The 19742-nt window shown below is 31.9% G+C and overlaps 2 protein-coding genes across 2 annotated transcripts; one reads left to right on the top strand and one right to left on the bottom strand.

Moving 5' to 3' along the window:
* Nucleotides 1-1823: 1823 nt before the first annotated feature.
* Bm12897 (Uncharacterized protein) lies at nucleotides 1824-13597 on the bottom strand (the record flags this gene model as incomplete). Its single annotated transcript, XM_001901228.2, has 19 exons — nucleotides 1824-1959; nucleotides 2349-2455; nucleotides 3207-3340; nucleotides 3559-3775; nucleotides 4109-4233; nucleotides 4823-4897; nucleotides 5007-5198; nucleotides 5343-5438; nucleotides 7258-7321; nucleotides 7674-7721; nucleotides 8141-8224; nucleotides 9018-9206; nucleotides 9392-9531; nucleotides 9614-9748; nucleotides 9934-10008; nucleotides 10248-10641; nucleotides 11723-11870; nucleotides 13035-13389; nucleotides 13552-13597. The coding sequence occupies 19 exons, from the start codon at nucleotides 13595-13597 to the stop codon at nucleotides 1824-1826; spliced, it is 2760 nt and encodes a 919-aa protein (XP_001901263.2).
* A 4233-nt stretch (nucleotides 13598-17830) lies between these two features.
* On the top strand, nucleotides 17831-19461 carry Bm17646 (Uncharacterized protein; the record flags this gene model as incomplete). Its single annotated transcript, XM_043080449.1, has 2 exons — nucleotides 17831-17970; nucleotides 19398-19461. The coding sequence occupies 2 exons, from the start codon at nucleotides 17831-17833 to the stop codon at nucleotides 19459-19461; spliced, it is 204 nt and encodes a 67-aa protein (XP_042936383.1).
* Between the last annotated feature and the right edge of the window lie 281 nt (nucleotides 19462-19742).

Here is a 19742-nt window from a genome sequence, read left to right as displayed (position 1 = left end):
CTACAGAGTATCATTGTCCTCCTCCACTTTCTTAGACTTTCCTTAACCACAATGAATACATAATTCATGCAACAAGTAAACACTGTATAGTATGACTAATGTGGAGGCAGGATTTTTGTAGAAAAAAGTTTGATAGATAAAAAAAATGATAGCCAGTGCAGGAAAATGTCCAGCACTTTCATAGCTGATTGATTGTTCACTCATTTATGATTTATCACTGCAATGTAATGAAATGAAAGAAACGAGTGCACAAATTCTTGTGTGAAAAAGCCTCCTTGTACAAAAAAGTGAGTTGAGACGAAGAGTCATACAAAGTAAAGCAATTTCGGAAATATCTCGAGATTCATAAAAACTCCGTCCTACATAAATTTTAGGTCATGCATGATTTAGCATATAATGCAATATGTTAAAAGTCAATTGTAACTTTTTCTTTCACAAACAACCTTTCGATTACAATCAAATATCTGACAGATTTTTGTTTATTTTGAAGGAATTCTGATTATATGAAATGAAGGTCAGAATAGTTATGAGTTTCTAAGTATTTCTTGATTTAAAGGTCCAAAATCCCACATATTTCTGAATTACAAATTCCCGTTGCTACTATGCATCACAACTGTTTCTGTACTTTCCCCGCGATTTCTTTCGCTAGTAAAATGAACCAGGCTTTTCACTGATAAAAATTGTTTTAAAAAATTATTATTACTTCGTGCATTTACTAACAATTATTTATCGGCAAACTCCATTTACTGTAAATAGCATCACTTAAGAATATGACACTATCCAAGTCTATTCCTGAGAATCATATAAATTCAAGGGTTGTGTGTGCAAATAATAGTGGAGAAAATCAGTCCTTATTTTGAAAGGTAAAATCAGGCACTCAGTCGCCAAAATTCGAGTGTTATTTTCCACTAATACTGAAGCAGTGCTTTGCAGCAGTAGAGGAAGGAAAAAAGGAAGTGAAGGGTAACTAACTGTGATGTTGGAAGCATTAGGCCTTCAGTTATTAAGTATTGGGAAGCCATGGGAATTGAAAATTTACAGTGAAAAAAAGAGCTATTATTGGGAAAATTGTAATACAGAATGTGTAAGCATATGAAATTAGCTAGTAGTATGAAGTTGCTTGCAATTGGCGGACTATTTCAAATATCATTGAAGGGGATTATGCACATGAAGAAATTCCGGGAGATCTGTATAATTATTACTGATTCCTTCAGATGGATTTAATTCTCTTTCCCTCCAGATTTTAAATGTTTGATTTCGGACCTAATTAATCAGGGGATCAAAATTAACCATGCTTACTATGAAAAGTAAGCATGATTGGATTTCCGTCACCTGAAAAGTACAAAAGTCTGGGGAAGATCTGAATATCCAAACCAAAACTTCTCTCTCACCCAGGAAAAACTTGATTTAATTTGAAGGACAGTAAAAAACAAATCTATGATAACAATGTATAAAATAAATTTGGTTCCTTGATGTTTAACAGAGAGATCAACGCTCCTATCATCGAAATGAATTAAAGCTGAATCGGTTTCTACGAAAATTGTATACTGGATTTAAACTAAATCATTACTTTTAAAATATCAAAATTTAAAGGGCTTTGAGGAAAGTTCACTCAGCAAGACCTGCAATTTGTTCTATTCGTGACAGCATGCAGTAAAATGAATTAATAACAAAAGAAAATCAAATGACGATAAGCGCAAAGTTAAAAATGACGAAAAGTAATTCAGAAATTAGAAAAATTTTTGAATTTTTCCAATTAAAAAAAATTTCAAATTTGAAAATGATTGAGAAAGCATTATATGTAAAAAAGTGCTAATAATTGCCTAGGGATGAGACTGAATAGCACGAGTAACTGCATGATTGTTTACGGCAGTCATTTGTGAACCGACCATTACCATCGGCGGTTGTATATTGGTTGGTGCTCCTCCTTGTATCATACGACTATTCCCGTAACCCATCCTGCAAGTTTACCCAACAAATATGTTATCCAATTTTCTATCATTAGCTTTGGTAGCTGCCGTTTATTGCCAGAGCAACTGATCTGATCAGCTATCACGCATTCTCATGTAACACATCTATCCATTAGACTATGGATGAATTTTTTGGCAGTTATAGGCAAATTCACATGCTTTAATACTACCCAGTCGTCACCAATCCAAAAAAGAAATTTTTAAGTCATAAATTGTAGGAGGATATATGTGAACTGTAGAAAAAGTTGCGTTGAATAATACGTGCCCATACATTTGGACAAAAATATACGATTCTTCCAGCCTCGCTCATATTTACTAATGATCCTTCCCAGATCAATACAAACTCATCTAAGCCCGCAAAATTCTGTTAAAACTCACAGATTCACTGGTGAAGTACCATTCTGCCACACTGACTTATTGCCATCAGCCATTGCTATATTTTCTTCTTTCAATTTCAATGTACCATTCGTTCGCCTATTATTCGTCTGCAACGATCGTTTCATCAATTTCAAGATAAATTCTTTGATTAAATCTCAGCAATGTAATGCTAAGTTCGAACTCTTTAAGTAACAATTTTAGTTAAAATACAAACAGAAAACTGACGAAACTGTCGTGCAGCAATATGAAACAAAAACAATAAGAACACAAAAAGTGATTCATTAGTAATGAGCACCTTCTTTTTCCTAACATTTTCATAAATATCTAAAAGTTAATAACTATGTCTTAAAACACTGAGCATTTGTTCATCAATTAGTAATTAATTAATAAAATGAATACTAAATTTAGCTAGCTTTTCACTGTAGTACAAACAATGCGGACATTTTGTCCTTAGAAAGGATAGTCCATTTTATGACCCTGAAATATGTAATAAATCTATTCATATGAAGAAAGATTTCCTACTAGGAAGAGTTATTTGAAGAAATTAGAATAGAGTATCTGCGATTTAGAGAAAAGTTTGAGAAGCTTTATGAACAACATTAAAAAGATCAAAGAAGGGGGAAGAGAGAAGAAAGTGTCATTCTTCCAGTTCCTCATATTCATGATAAATGAAGATAAGTAGCGAAAGCTTTATTAAAGCAATTAACAATGCAAAAGAATTAATTATATCAGGGTGAATTACAATTTCTTCGTGAAGGAAAGAAAAATTTGAAGAAAGGAAGACCGAAAATAAAATTAGCAAGTTAAAACTACCAAGAAAATAATCATTTCAAAGTTTCAAGGAAAAAAGAAACTTACAGCGATGACAGTAAATGCTACTAATAGTACAGCTAATACACCGACAGCTATACCACCGCCAACAATATATGACGATGTATTGTCTGATGTGTAACCTTCATGTGTTCTCTCAATGTAATTCTTTGATACAAATCCTGAAAGTATTCTGTCTTTAGCTATTTGTAACATCGATAATTAAAGGCTATAATTGTTAGTAATCAATTGTTCTAATATAGTTCACTTACTCGAGTATTTCTATTTGCTGAATTAAGTTTCGCTATACACTTACTAGGTTACTGGAAACAAAAGCTCTCGATTTATAGATTTCATTTCTTGAAATTTCGAAATTTCTTTTGGAAAATAAAAAAAGCACCATCAAGTATAATCGATCGCGGATCCACATCATTACCACCAATTTGTAAATTTTTGGCAGTAATTTGCTGTTCGAATTCAGTAGCCAATTGTTCCATGTCGTTAGGCTTTGTTGATGTGAATACAATACCATCTACTACCACACTGCCTTTCAAAAAGCTCACCAAATGTATTCCACCATATATACGTCCAAATATTGATCCAAATATTTCTTCTAACTGTAGTGGGATAGTAAATACTCAAAACTTTTCTGGAATTCTAAAGACATATTTGAAAACTGCTGACACTTCCAGACTACTGCTATCACTGATATAGCCAGTGTACAGGTATAAATGCTTCTCCCATCAAATGAAAACTCTACTTTAAACATTCTCGATAATCATTTGACTATTCACAATTCGCCATATATTAAGAATTCCATATTACATGAAGACATTTAGAACTCAACATTATGAGAAAATGTTAAATTAAAAAGGACGTAGGTTAATGACGCCTTCATCTTTCCATGACAGTTTCTGTCAATTTGGAGATGTAATACATCATAAATTTACGTCTGGTAGAAGCTGGTCTTGCAGCTTTTTGTATTTCCCGCTATTTGGGTCACCGAATTCTGGAATATAATCGATGCTAGTGATACGAAATGAGAACGATGTTTTGTATGTTCTTTCTTCTTCAGCTGAAAATGAAGAAATTTTTTCAAAAAAAAAAAAAAAAAAAAACGTGAAAAAACGATTGGAAAAGACGTGATTATAAGAAAAATTTTTCAGTGATAAGAAAACTTTCTTTCTGATAAAAAAAAAACAACTTCATCTTATCTTTAGTAACCTCTCGTTTAAATTATATACCTTAAAAATTCTGTTCGATATTCTCTAAATCAGTTCTAAAATGATGCATTTGTATAGTGGAAGAAAATCATATTTCTGATACCAATAATTTCAATTAAAGCTAAACTTCAATGGTATGAAAAAAAAAATATCCTTGCCATAAGCGCTTATGATAATATTAATTAGTAGGTAATCTCTTTTTCACAGACTCTTCTATTGAGTTTTGTCTTATCGGTATTGAATTGAAAACGTTTCTAGATTATATGACAAATAATAAAGCATACTAAAATATATTATGACCCTTCGCATCAATTTCATTTCTTAACAAATAATATTCCAAAACCTGTTAAGCGATGGATGCAATCGATAATCTATTAGATTTAACTGGTTCGGAAAAACGTAAATCAGTGGAACAAATAATTGAAAAAAACTGAAACCTACCATTGTGAGAATCAGTGACATGCGCATGATGCGTGTGCAATATACCATTTAAATCATCTTCACCTGCTTTGGAACCTTAAAAATTAGAAATTTAAAATAGTGAATTTATACTTCACAGACTTAAGTATCCAGCATTCAATTTATAATCTGAAACTGTGAATTGAGTGAACTTTTCTTCAATTACCTTCAAGTAAAGCATTAAATTCCGGTCCAGTTCTTGGTTCAAAATCAATTTGCTCAAAGTTTCTTTCCGATGTTTCTAATATTTCTCTTTCTGGGAATAGCACAGGCTCAGGTTCAGGTTCTGATACTGGTTTTGATCCTGATTGTCGTTCATCATTTACGGATTTGATTGTAGTAGCTGCTTCTTCGATATCTAAAAAATATCAACCATTTATTTCAGAAGATGGCTAAAAATAAAAATTGTGCGAAATTCTGTTATTTAACATACTTTTCACTTTTCTATAAAGTCAGAAAATTTTAACATGAAAAACTAAGAAAAAATTAAAAAAAAGAAAACCTGTGTGATAAAAGGACTCATCAACCACAGAGATATCCTTTAACTCCCGACTATCTTCAAACAAATTCCTTGCGGTCTCAGCAGAAGTACGTTCACCTGTAGAATTCTTTCTGCTTTTTACGATTAGCATCATAACTTAATCCACCCTTATCTGTTTGTTAGTCTACTATTTCAAATTTCAATATTTCAAATATAAATTGCAAGAAGTGTGAAAATATAACAATTAATTGATAAAGTTTAAAATTGAAAGTTTCGAATGCTTTCAATATATTAAAAACAAATATTAAAACAATTAGGCTACGATAACAATGCGTCTAGCTGAATCTCGGCTTCGCCTCACGAATGAAGATTTATGAAGGGACACTCACATTTGAAAACTGTTGCTGGCTGAAAAGAGCAATGCAATAGGACAGCCATGCTCTGCTGCAAGGTCACATTGGGTGGCGTTCGCAAGATCTTTAAAATCAACGTGTTTATTTGTTCCAAGAGACAGGTCCTACTTGCATCGTCAAGGAAATGAAGGGCTGAGGATGGTATACCTCCATGTCTCCCGAAAGTGGACCACTGATGTGTCCTAGGCTAAAAGATTGCTTCAACGAATTCTTGTGTCTCTTATTTGTGACATTTGTCGCCACAATGGCAAAGCTATAACCTAATGAACAAAGGCTATTGTTTTAAATGATTTTAATCCATTTCGTAATCTTAACACCCATAAAATCCCTCCCAATTTTTTTCCTTACAAAGCCACTGATTATAGTTCCTTGTTTGGTATGACTCGGTTGCGAGGTGTCTAGCTTTCTTGTTCTGTGTTATCTATCAATTCATTATTGTAATGTTGTGTAATATTTACTGTTAATCTAAGACCAAGTTTACTGTTAATCTAAGACCAACTTTATTATTCAAACCTCAAACTAATTACCCAAGTTTGAGGTTTGAATAATAAAGTGTTTCACGAAGACTCCCACAGTACACGTACACAGAACGGAACCAGTACAAATTCGAGATTCTACCAGGATCGAGGACCAAGAAGTCAGCGATCTGAACCATCAAGAAAGGAAGCTACTTTGCAGTAAGAAAGAAATTCTAAATTTGCTTTTACAACATTGTTCTGTGATTCACTACAAGCCGAAGGGTGATTTGCCCAGCATAGCTGTATCTCCCCCGCTTGAGCACAGAGTCAACAAACTGAATGTTTAAGAGAGTGCAGAAGCGACGCTGATGATGGCAGATGACTCATGATTCGGATTCGTACGAAAGAGCAAGCAGTTCTCGTATTTTCTTCACATACTTATTGTTCATATCTTTTTATGGAATTCCCCTAATGCTTTGAATACCCTGCTAGTCTGTTAGTCGTGGCGTGCGAGAAAATAATACTTCCTAGATAGATAAATTGTTGGACTAATGTAAGTCTAGAGAGCCCATGCTTTTATGAATAGCATAATCGAACTGTGATAACGGCTGATGCAGAACATGTTCATAGAAGGAAGGAAGTTAAAGTGCAAGAAGGTTTCTGAAGTATGCAAACGACTTTTGGTATGTGTCTTTATGTCTTCAGTCATGTGACACTTAGTAGACTCCGTCATATTATCGTTCTGTTTATCGAGGTCTGCCGTGACTCTTTGAAGCATCATGATAAAGAATGGTTTGAATAAGCAGCGCAGAAAGTGATCTTGTTTCGAGGAATCTAGAGGGAAAAATTCTCTTCGTTTCAATATTTATCATAAGCCTTCTATATTAAAAATAGATATTGTAACAATTAGGATGATAGTAGATATCTAGTTTCCACTTATGATAATAGATACTTAGCTTCTGTTTTAAAAGATTCTGACTGATCTAAATGATTGATACTCCGAGTGGTCAGAGAATTTAAGCCTTCTAAATTTTAAATAAATTGTAGCAATTTGAAAAAACTCACCATTATGATGTCCATTGAGTTGATGAGAGTTTTCAGTTAAATCAACTGATATATCTGTTTGTACCTGCAACAATTCATTCAGTTTTCATTTCATTGATTTAACTGAAAACTTTTTTGACTTGTCTATCAACAGATACTTTACAAAAGTTAGATTTTCTACCGTATATAACTTCTATATAATTGCTTATTGTTAATTGATTCTCTCAGCTAACGTTTTTTCATTATTTTTCTTTGATTCTATAGAAAAGAAAAAATTTTAATTTCTTTTCATTGAATTCATTTTCAAATTTGGACAGAAGCAAACAAAAACAAAGATAAAGGACAGTTGGCGGTTTAAAAAATAAATTTTGTAATTAACCGTAAAAATCTGATTTTCTTCCAATAACCAATAAGAAGAAGTGATGAAAAATGCACACCTTAGATTCAATGTTAGGTGACTGTACAGTTGATGGATGGAGGGTTACCTGAAATGTAGCAAATAATCAATTTGTATTTTGTTCATGCGACAATTTTCATCGCCTTTATCTGAAACTTCTACACTCATTAAACTTGCATTTGAATTATTACCTGGAGCACAGCATCCAAAACCTAAATGAATGAAAAAAAAAAAAACGAAGAACATTTAGATGAATTAAGTTTCCTTTCTTAAAGATCAAAATAAACTTATAATCGGATAAGTTAGATTTGTGAAAGACTATTTCAGAACAACTTTACTTATTCCCCTTGCAAACTACTTCCAATTACAATTGAAATAAGAGATACTGTAAAACTCAATATCTGCAAATATTTGTAGTTGAAGTTTCGATTAGTAACTGAAGTTTTATATGTGATAAACTTCTTAAATGTCATGATCCTTATTCAAGCCACAAACAAATAATAGTACCGCTTCATGGATTTCTTCCGTAGCTTCTGGCCCTAATCCTTCCACACGTGAAAACCCAGGCACGCCGAAGTTCTCCTCGGGCGTCTGAAAATTATGAATATATTTCTGCTCTTTAAACATTACATATATTAGAATGTGGAATATCTATTCCTTGAAGTTTCACTTACCTAAATTACAGACGGCTGGTTTTAAAGTTTGCAAACTTTTTCAGTTCCCACTTGGGTTACATCTTTAAAAAAAATTTTCTTCGATCATTTAGAAACCAAAACCGCAAAAAATAATTGTGATTAACCAGTAGACTACGAGAAACCCAAAAGTTCAAAAGAAATTTTATATGTGCATATTTTGTTCAGTTGCTCAGCCGCAAAAAAAAATTGGTATTTTTGCAAATATGTGACAACCAATGACGATTGGTTTAATTAGAAAATGTGAGCAAAATGTTCCCAAAGTTCTCCTCATTCAGTCAAAAAAAAAATTAAAGAAGAAGCATTCAAAAGCATATCATTTAATTTAAGTACCTCAGAATGTTATTCACCAGTAATATTATAAATTATGAAAGAATAAATTTTGAATGAGAAAGAATGTTAGCAAAATGATTAGACACAGCAATAATTTTCACTTTCAGGCTATTAATTTTTCTACCATTTGTTCATGCAATTTGCACTACTTATTCAGGATTAATGTCCAATATCAATATATCTAACCAAGTGGAATGTTATAGATCACTTGAAAAAAGTTTATGATCTCAGCCTTTAATTCACCTTGTCCAGTCCGACCACTTGTTACATGTTCATAATTTAGATATATTTATTAATGTTTCATTCATTCCATTCATTTTAGCCAACTAAACAAGAAAGTGGTTCTGGAATCAACTTGCTTGAGCTGCAGTGATGGATCCAGTAACTGAATACTTGTCACTGAAATTTGGTTTCATGACGCCATCTTGGCTGAATAATGTTTTATCTCCAACAAATAGACTCTCATCATCATGTCCATGCTCATGTTCATCACCTTGTTCTTCTCGGCTGCTGGCCGTATTGAACTTATTTGTTGTTGTTGGAGGCAACTTAAAATAAACATTTTGGCAAGTTTTTCATTTTCATTAAGTCTTGAACATTAATATTAATATAATTTTATAGGAGTATTTAAAGAATGGAAAGAATGCTATTCAGTTTATATTTTCTACTCCGGTGTTAACATTTTTATCTCAAAAAAAAATTATTTTTAAAAATTATCAAATCAAATAATCACCTCTTTTCGTATTTCCGATTGTTGTTTTATTCCAACAGATGGTGTTGCGACTGATTCTGTTAGAAATGCATCAGCTGAAGGTTGGAAGAGAGATGAGTGAGTGAATACTTCTGATACAGTTATTGATGGTGATTCAGTTACTGAAATAAATAAAAATTTAGAAATGTTCATACTGTAATTTGCTAATCAATTCTTGCAAAATACTGGAAAAAATTGTGACACCTGGAGAAGTGAGGTGTTTTTCAGACTCCCGCAACATGTTAACAAAGGTATTTTCATCCGCCATAATTTGTCTGATCGTTGTTGACTGCTCATTAGTTCCTGCACTAAATGTATTTGTTGCGATCGAATGCAATACTGGAATTCTTCGGAGGATTCAATTTTAAAACTTCTGATTTTTAGGTAAAATAAGATAGTCATAAAAAAGGTAGTCTTATTTTTCAAGTTTTAAGACAAATAGACTGAAAAAGACATTATTATCAATCAATATTTTATGTTATCATGAAAGAAATGATAAGATATTGTAGAGGAACAAGGTTTACCTGCAGACTGCTCTACTGGCGTAAGGACAGCCGTGGTAGTGTGCAAGATGTTTGACGCTGTTTCCAGAATTAATGCTGAAATGACTAGCTTTCATAAAGAAACAAATTTTCAAACTTGAATAAATGACAGAACTTAAATAGACTGAATTTTAGCTACTTTTTGAAAGAAATAAATTTCCAAATTCCCTGCTTTTCAAATTTAATTTCAGAGACTGGAACTATCACTTTCGTACTGCGCTAAACTTTGGCTTCCTCAGTTATTACAAGTCACATGAAGGGGATTGTGATTAAATATAGCAATTTCAATAACAAACTTCCAAAAGTAGCCATTGTATAAGAAGCGCTGCTTTTGTTGTCTTCGTCTTCCTCAGGTATGTTGACTTTTGTTTCTGACTCCATTGTAGTTTCATCTGTTGTTTTTGTAGCAACCATTCCTTGCTCAGGTTTTAATGACGATGAAGGTGCACTAAATGTCCTCATCACAGCATTAATATCAACAATCTTATCAAGCACACTTGTCTGCTTCATTTCCACTGCTTCACTTGATATATCACCAGAATTACTCAGAAAAGTGGGGCCAGCTTGCATATTTATCTTTGAACTGGAATTATTCTGAATCATATGACGAATATTTAACTGTGAAGTTGATGGTACTGAAATTGCTGATTCTCCAGTACTTGCTGTTGCAAACGGATCTGCTGCTCTGACCTAGAAAAATTGCAGTGAGAATATTAAAAAGTTAAAATATGGAGTAAAGAAAAATTTTGGTCCCATGATAAACAATTTTGTTTATTAAAAGAAAAGAAGTGAAGCATTTTCGGTGTTCGAGAAATGCCACTGATTTCGCTTTTTCTTTTCGAATAAGTTACCGAACTTGCTCTCGCAAGATAACCTTAGTATTAATCAGTTGTCATTCATTTGTCTTTTCTTTATCGGATATTCAATGCAAACGAATGAATATCGCAATAGTAGCTTCAGAGAAATGATTATATCGTGCAGTCTTGCATGCATGAAATATGTAATGTTAATGGTTGAAATTTTCTAATTTATTCGAAACAATGAATTGTTTCAATGAATTCAAAAATTTTTTAACAAAAGAAATGCGTCAAAGTTAATTTCTCAAGCCATTTCACAGTCCTTTTTTTGCCATCCAAGTGTGTGACACTAAGAGAAGCGTTGGATGACACTGGAAAACAAATAGTTGACACTAGCTTTCATTCTTTTTTACTGCATCTCATTAAGGATAACAAAAAAGTGTAAAAATTATATCGTGCAGTCTTGCATATTATAGTCATATGCTTCGTACTTTTAACAAAAAGAAGAAAAGAAGAATTTCAAAAAATTCAAGAAATTCTAAATTAAGAACAACACCTTCCTGCTATTTACTTCTTTTGCTGACAAGTTAAAAAATTGAGATGGACTTTTTCAAAAGTTGCTTTATGAATTGACTCATTACTGATAGCGTTCCGATAATAGATTTTTCTTTTTACCAAAAAATAAGACTTCGATGAAAATAACAATTCAAAATTTAATTTTTCTTAATTTCATTATTCTAATAAATCCAGAAATTTTTTAATAAAACAAGAGCCACTTGGATTTCATTTTTCAAAACTTTTTATACTGAATGCACTGAAAAAAAAGCATAATTATGAATTTGAAATTTAAAACCAATATTTGGGGAGTGAACAGCAGTAATTTCGATAAAAAACAATAATTACCACTATCATTAAAAATTTTAAACATTTCGACAAAAAAAAAGATATTAAAATCTTAAACTCGCAATTAATACCTCTGGAGGCAATGTGTCCTCTTCTTTTTTGATGTATCCTGGCATTTCAGTGATAACAGCAGTTTCATTAATTACTGACAAACTTACTTCTGATATTTCAGTAAAGCCCAAAAGTGATGTTTCCTTCGCTTTATAATTATTTTTTTTCCTATAAAAATATCAGTTAACATAAGCGAGACAAAAAATGACAGATATTTTCAAATTTTTTTAACTTCTTACTTTCTGTGTTCTGATATTTTCAATTAAACACTTAAATGATCGTTTAGTGGGAATTCAAGAAAAAAAATTTTGAAAAACAAATTTAATAATTGAGAAAAAATTCACAGCTTCATTGAAGGAAGCTATAAATGATATTTTTCAAGAATTTTAGAATTTTAAAGAGACCTATAGACTCTTATTTCGTAAATTCTGAAAAACTCAAGCAAGCTTATATCAAGCAATTACATGCAGTAATATGGTAAATAAAATCTAGTAATGTAAGGGATATTTAAAACTTTTAAAAATATATGAAAAATTGTAAGTTCCCAATACGTTTCATTTCGGAAAACTATGAAGATATTTTCTGCTTTTATCGTCTTTTAATGTTGCATAATAGAATAATTATTATTTACAACTTATTTACCTTATAATTTATGATCTCACTTCAATAACTATTGAGGTTCTTATTACAAAAAGTAGAATTTTAAAACGAGGAATAAGTTACAGGCAATTGTTAGATTATTTTATCACAGATATGGAACTTACGGTATAAAGCCGACTGAGAAAAGTTTGTCACGTCTATCCTGTCATTAATTTTTAATGTTAAACGCATGGGCAAGTTCTCATTTCGTAATTTTTGCACGGTTTATTTACTAAAGTATTTCTCAGGTAATCTCGGACTTTGGAATGTGCCAAGTTCATCGGTCTGATGACAAAATGAAAAGAAACAATTTTTCTACTACTCAGTCGTACCTAAGAGCGGTAAGGCTAATATGAGGATTAGACCAAGGAAGGGGAAGCAGTGCTGGAAGACTTGGAATTACATGACATGCTGACCAAATGTTGAACGAACTATTGATTGGGACAAATGCAGGAAGAACCTTTTGATATCATAAAAGAAAGTTATTTGATAAAAGAATAGACCGAAGTATTCGGATATTTGAAAAGGGAGGAAAAAATTTATTGAAGAATTTTCCGAGCTGTAGATAAATCTTTACAGCTTGGAGAATATGACTAAAAGCTCATAATTTTTTCTTTTTCCCTTTCTGTGGTTTGAAATTTTTTATGATTTTAATAATTTGAAAAGCTTTATAGTTGAAAATTCTGAACTTACTCTTCTTGCGTTGCATTTTCGTAGTTAATATGATCAGATTGCGCCTCAATAGTTGCAACGAAATCGATTTCACTAATAAATGGCGATGGTGATGATGAAGGTTCTCGCTCATAAATTGCAGTTTTTGAAGCGCCTAGCTCTCGAGCTCTCTTAATCTCGGGAAAAAGAAATCCTCTTTCTCGAGGTGCAATAGTTTCCGCTAAGTTCTGGATAGAAAAGCTTGGCTCAAGTGGTAGTAAAGTGGTTTCTAATTCTGACTTAGATTTTAGCTGTATAGGTCGCAATGATAATAGCGTTGACGACAATAATTCCTCTTCCACTGTACTATTTTCGAGTTCAGCATTCAGAGTAGTAGCTGCAATGTGGAAGAAATTTGTCTTTGGCTCAAAAATTTCTGCAAGCAACACTAAAATTGCGTTGCTACAATATCTTAGGAGGAAAAAATGTAACAAATTGAAGGCAACAGTTGAATTTTTGACATTCAAAAATTGCAAATTTGGTTGGGAGAATAAGTTACCTGAAAAAAGACAGACCAACAAGTGAATCAAAATTTCATGTCGCATCCTTTTCTTCTTCCTTTCCAAACTTCTCACTTCTAGATTGCTAGAAATTATTTAAGCAGAAAACCCTGTAAATATGAAATTAAAATGGAACCCTTAAAATGAAACGAATTCCACTAGCGTTTTTCAAATCAACATTGCTTTAATAATCAATAAGCAACAGGTTACAAAATATTAACGTCAAAAAATGAAACAGTAAATTGTTTCTAACTTCATCAGTATGAAAGAGTGAAATTTTCAGTACAAATCAAATGGAAACTTAGCTCAAAAGTGCTGTCATTTTAGCATTGCAGAAATTTCTAAGCAGAAATTATGGCGGTATAAATTTTTCATCATTATTAAACAGTTAAGAACAGAATCGGAAAAGTCTCAAGCATTTTTTTAAATAGTCAAGTGAATAAATATCGTATAGGAATTTGTCAAAAAAAGAAGAGTAAAATGGATATTTTAGGAGTAAGCTAAGAGATAATGTTTCTGTACAGATAGTATATGAAGCAAACGTTACTTAACAAATGTTAAATGACAAAGGGCTGGAGGCTGGATAAAGTGGAAAGAAAAACATAAATGGTTATCCGTGCTACAAAGTGGTTTGAAATTTAACACCCTGCGAACACAAAAAGCAACAAATTTGTTTATGTGTGAATGGGAGGACATACATGGAAACTTTCTTGATATGTTGCATTCATGTTGGTACGGGAATCAATTATTCCGGATATTTGCTGAAATGCGGGCAATAGAATAAAGATAACGCTATAGCGATCGCGAGAGCGATTTCTGCTTCCTATCTTTAAGTAATTCAATTGAGTAACTTCTCATTGTTTTCATCCAAGTGAATATTTATTTGATGTTTCTGGAAGTGAATAGAGACGGAACTCGTACTCTAATTTCGAATTCAAACAAGTTTTGATAAGTGTCTTTTTGTTAAACAAAAAAGTAATTTGTTAATTTTTTCCGAGTTTCAAATTGGTTTTGGATGAAAAATTTATTGTTGTTAGTAAAACAAATGTTTCATGACCAATGGACAGTTACAAATGTCCATCATGTAAATGGGCATTTAGTGAACGGTCTGAAATTAAACATCTTATTTTCTTATGAATAAGAGAGGTTGTTGGGACAATGCTGACAGTGTAGAAATGTAATTTATTGATAATGAACTTGTCCTTAAAAAAAAAAAGAAAACTTTGAACCAGAGACAACTATTACTGTAGTAATATATTCTGGTAAGGTAAACAGAGGTCATGCAAAGAAAGCTAGGGTTAGTTATGAAGTATATGGTATTGTCAGCATGGATTTACCCACAAAGATATCACATTTATGAATCTAAAATTAATGTTATCTGAACAGATTTTTAGATTCACTTTTAATTATGACTTCTTTAAAACATAATTATTGTTACAAAAAAAAAATTATAAAACTGAATGATTAATTGAGGAATGAAGGAAAAAATTCCATTCTATAACAGTGATAACTGTTAACGTTTGTGAAATAGCGCCACTAAGGAGTACATTTGGGAATGGGTAAATTTGCAAAAAGAATTTAGAAAATTTTGAATTTCATCACCAAATACAGTTCAAAAACCAGTTTTCATTATTATCGATAAGACATAGAATGACCGACCTTCCTCGTTCGTATGTTACCTAATCAACAGGATGATAAAAAAAGTGTTTCGAATCAGCCGCTGAGCGCAACTTTGTGAAAGTCTTGAAATTCGGTAGGCGAAAATGTTCATTTGCTTGTATATTTATTTAAATATTTGTGTATGATTTATTTTAACTTTAAAAGAGAAGAATGGATAGAAAACTAAAAAGATTCTCATTCTCTCCTATTTCCAATCGTGCTTTTTTTTAGAAAGTTCGAAAAATTCCTATTTTCAAATCCTCAGTTGCGATGATTCAAGTAACTTTTTCAAGAAAAGCTAAGAATTTGACCTAAAGTTTTTAAATAAATAAAAAGAACTGGTTGAATTCTCTTAAACATCACTCATTATTAAAAGCTTAAAATTCGTATAAAATTACATATAGTGCTAAAATATTATAAGAAGAGAAGTTAAATTGAAGTAGATAGCTGCGTAATCACATTCAAAACATTATTTGTAAGAGTAGGAAGGCAATAGTTTCGCCTTTGTGAGAAGTTTGAAACCCGAGAGGTACTGAAATTGATGACATGAGAGTTCTTAACATGAAGTAACAATGCTAGACTGAGAACTCTTAGTAATTCAACTTCAGCTCATATTCGTTTAATTAAAATGGATGAAATTGTTTTGTGAGGAATTTTCCATCTATGCAATGAAAAATGGTTCATATAAAAAAAAAGTGGAAGAAATAGAACGTTAGAATTATGGAGATAAATTTAAAACTCGAAATGGCAAAGTGGAAAGGTAAGTAAAGTCATTGGAAACGTCAGTGGCAATGTATGACAAGAACCGCCATCCATCTGCATCATCACCCTGTTCAAGGATCATTTGGTTGTTCCAATGGTACATTACTATTAGGGAAAGGTTGAAAAAATATTTTTTCACTTATTTTTAAATAAAGACATTTCTCATACTGGATAAGAAAAAAAGTAACATTTTAGAGAGAAATAAACAAAAATGATAGAGTAAGCGAGCTTTTTTTTGTTGAGATATCAATATTACTATGCAACCGCTACTAGCTGAGGAAATTGTAGCCTTTCTAGAAATTTTCGGCATCAGAGTTTTTTGTATCTTAATTTCATTTAAGGAATAGTTAGTTTGGTAAAAAATAAACTTAAAAAAAAATGAACAACCACGGTTTTGCCATGAAAAGTGTGCTGGTAAAAGTATACAAACAAGTTCGAACGAGAAAGTAATTAAGAGTGCAAAAATTTTCTTTACACAGTATTCGTGACTTGAAAAAGAAGTCAAGCTAAAACCAATTTATATATTTAGTCATTTGGAATAAGAAGAAATAACTTTGAATATTATAAACAGTAGAAAGCAATATGGTACAAATCAAGCACTGAGTTTAACTGATAATAACTGATTAATTTTGTAGAATCTAAGTTTTACTTCAAGATCATTTGAAAACTTTTCAATTATAAAGTTTCTTTCTGAAAATTATGCCAAATATTGACGTTTTTGAAGAAAATTGAATGCAGTGAGAAATGAAATGCTATAATCTAACAGCAAAAACAAACAGCTGCAATACCTCAAATATACTGCTTGCGAGTAATTTATGTTGTATTAGTGATAAATATACTGTCAATCACTAATATAAAATTATTATTAGCTTAATATGTTGTGTATTCCATCATTTAATTGCAAGTATAATTAAGTATTCAAGCATCCGTTAAAGAAGTTTCTTGAAGAGTTTTAGTAAATTGACTCTAGAAATTTAAATAATAACTTTACATGCTTAGAAATCTTTATCGCTCCTAATTTTTTTAGTGTAAACACTTTGTATAAAACAAAAATCTGATATCTGAACACTTTGTATTAAACAAAATCAAAAATCTGACACTGCTGACAAAATAAACTCGGAATTTGCAATTAGAAGAAATTATATTGGAAATCGTTTAACTGATAATCCACTGAATTATTGCACTGAGCGAAATGAAAAGTGACTTCTTGGTAGGTTGTCAGCTGATGGTCAGAGAGAGGAGGAAAACAGGGATATGAATATATGGTGGATAAGTGAGAAGATTTTAAAGAATCATGGAGAACCTATATCTTATAGAATTTGACATATATTTGTCATTTTAACAATAAATATATCCTTATTTAACTTTTTATCACTACCGATATCTACGGTTGGATCAAATTAAGAGCCGCAAATAGCAACATTCCGCAATGCGCAAACAGCATAATTTTCTGTAGAAAATATTTCGATTATTATAAAAAACTTTAACTAGTAAGAATTTATGCACGAAAATACTTTTGCAATGTATGAAGTTGGAAAAAGGTGATTAAGATTGAGTAGGAAAGAAAGATAGCATAATGATGTTAATTTTTCTGATCAATATTGATGAAATCAAGAAAGGTGATTTAGTTTGAAGGGGAATGAAACACGATTTGGTGAAATCTTTTTCTCATACTTCATCTTTTCTTGATAGGAGGAAGATTTTATCGCTGTTTTGAATCATTACTACATGATCGCAACGAGACATAACGAGAGATTGAAATGAAGGATCTTTGGGAAATAAGAAAGGTGATAAGAGCAGGTTGAGATCTCAGAATTTGTCTTATTAAGCGTGATTCAGGTCACAAACGAGCATAAGATGGAGATTGACCTTTCACTTTTTGTGATGATAAATAATATTGACGATGAAAAGAATATTTGGTTATGTCGTCAAAACCAGTTAAAAATTTGCTATATGATACCTTTTATGAAGCGAATATCAGCTGACGTCAATGATAGGTCATCAAGTGAAACTTTGAAAAAAATTTTTCTTATGATTATAAGACCCATTTCTTCGGATAAAAGAACCTGAAATTAATTTGAAATGTAAAATTTGCTACGAGGAACTAGAATTCAAGAAAGAATATAAACAGAATAAGGCGTTAATAATAGGATAAAGTTATCAGATGCACAAGAGACGATATAACACTATTCCATCTTGTGTTCATCATGCTTCCTTTCTTTGTCACCATTCATCGGAAGGTGTTTATCTCAGTTTGTTTCTTTTGTTCAGTGACGTCAATAGAGATTCGGGATAATGTTTTATGCAACAACCTGCTTGTTGAATGAATGAGTTGAGTAACTTTGACAAGTAATCTCGACGAAGTAACAAGAAATTCAGTAAGTCTAGATAAAGTAGTGATGAGCACTGAACCTATACCGAGAAGCACTGATCTCTCACTCTTCTATAATAAGGCACACTGTCGTGGCTAATTTACGCTGACCGATATGCAAGGGATTTTCATTGAAGAAAGAAAACAACAGATTTCCAGTAATTCCATTATTTATTTCCCTTCAGTAAATTATCCATCCGATTGCGCTATTCCGCAACAGTCAAATGAAATTTCTTTTCTCTTATGCATTGCTATATTATGCTTCTTTCAGATAGCTAAATAATTGATTCTTTGTTCCAGTTTTCATGAAATACTTAGTGCTATGTTGTGAGCGCCAGATTACTTCTGTTAACATTAGATGCAGTGCATGAAGCAATGAACAGGTGCGATTAGATGTTGATCTACAACAAAGGTTGAGTGAGCCTTTAGTAGGTCAGGTCGGTAACTTCTCTTAGCAAATTTACGCCTTTGGCTAGGGATACTATTATAGGTGAGATAGAAAATTACTACAACTGATTACGTTTATGAAACGTTCATCACTTTAACAAACTATGTATCAATGAAATTGGAGGACAATGATGGCTTTCGTATAGGTCTCTGATGGAAGTGTTGAAAGGAAATTGAGGAAGACACGTTTTCTCAAGGACATTTATTTTCTACGGCGCTTATCAAAGCTAATTGAAAAATGCATTGTTCAGTGTAACGATCCCGAATGCACATATCGTCCGTCACCTTTCGTCTTCTCTTTTCCGTATCTTCCATCACAATGATACATTTCTCATGAATTACTTCATTTTCTACAACCTATATAAAGGTTAGGCATCCACTCTAAGTTATTCTCCATAAATATACCTCTATTATATAATAACAGTCATTAGAGCAACAGGCCTAACCTCCATACCGCTTTGATTGTTAATTTAAAAACCGGACACTGTATAGTTGTAGTAGAAGAATAGTTTTAATCCTTGAAATGTGAAATCCAGTGTGGACAGCAATTTACCTATGTGGGAAGCAATAGATAACTTTTCTTGTTTTCATAATCTTAAAATTCAGCAACGATTGCGCATCGCATCACGATGATCATGCTGGAATACTTGTAGAAGCGGATGAGCATTAGCGAGGAGGAACAAATGAGGGAGGAGGACTACCCATTTTAAGAGATTTAACAAGATAATAATATGAATATTTCAGATAATGTTATATAATTGAAAAGTAGGTTAACTATTGTTGATTAGCTTAAAGTGATTCAAAAAATATTATAAAGTTTGCTGATAAAATTGCCTTATTTCCATAAAAAAATATTCAGTACTCTTTTATTGTGCAGTCGCCTTCTTGTAGACATTTTCGATTTATAAAAAATTACGAATCTGAAAGGAATTGATTATTTGAAAAAAAAAC

This window comes from Brugia malayi, assembly GCF_000002995.4.
Source record: "Brugia malayi strain FR3 genome assembly, contig: Bm_v4_Chr3_scaffold_001, whole genome shotgun sequence".
NCBI lineage: Eukaryota > Metazoa > Nematoda > Chromadorea > Rhabditida > Onchocercidae > Brugia > Brugia malayi.
The sequence above is the reverse complement of the archived record's forward strand: the minus strand, read 5'-3'. Positions and strand labels throughout refer to the sequence as shown.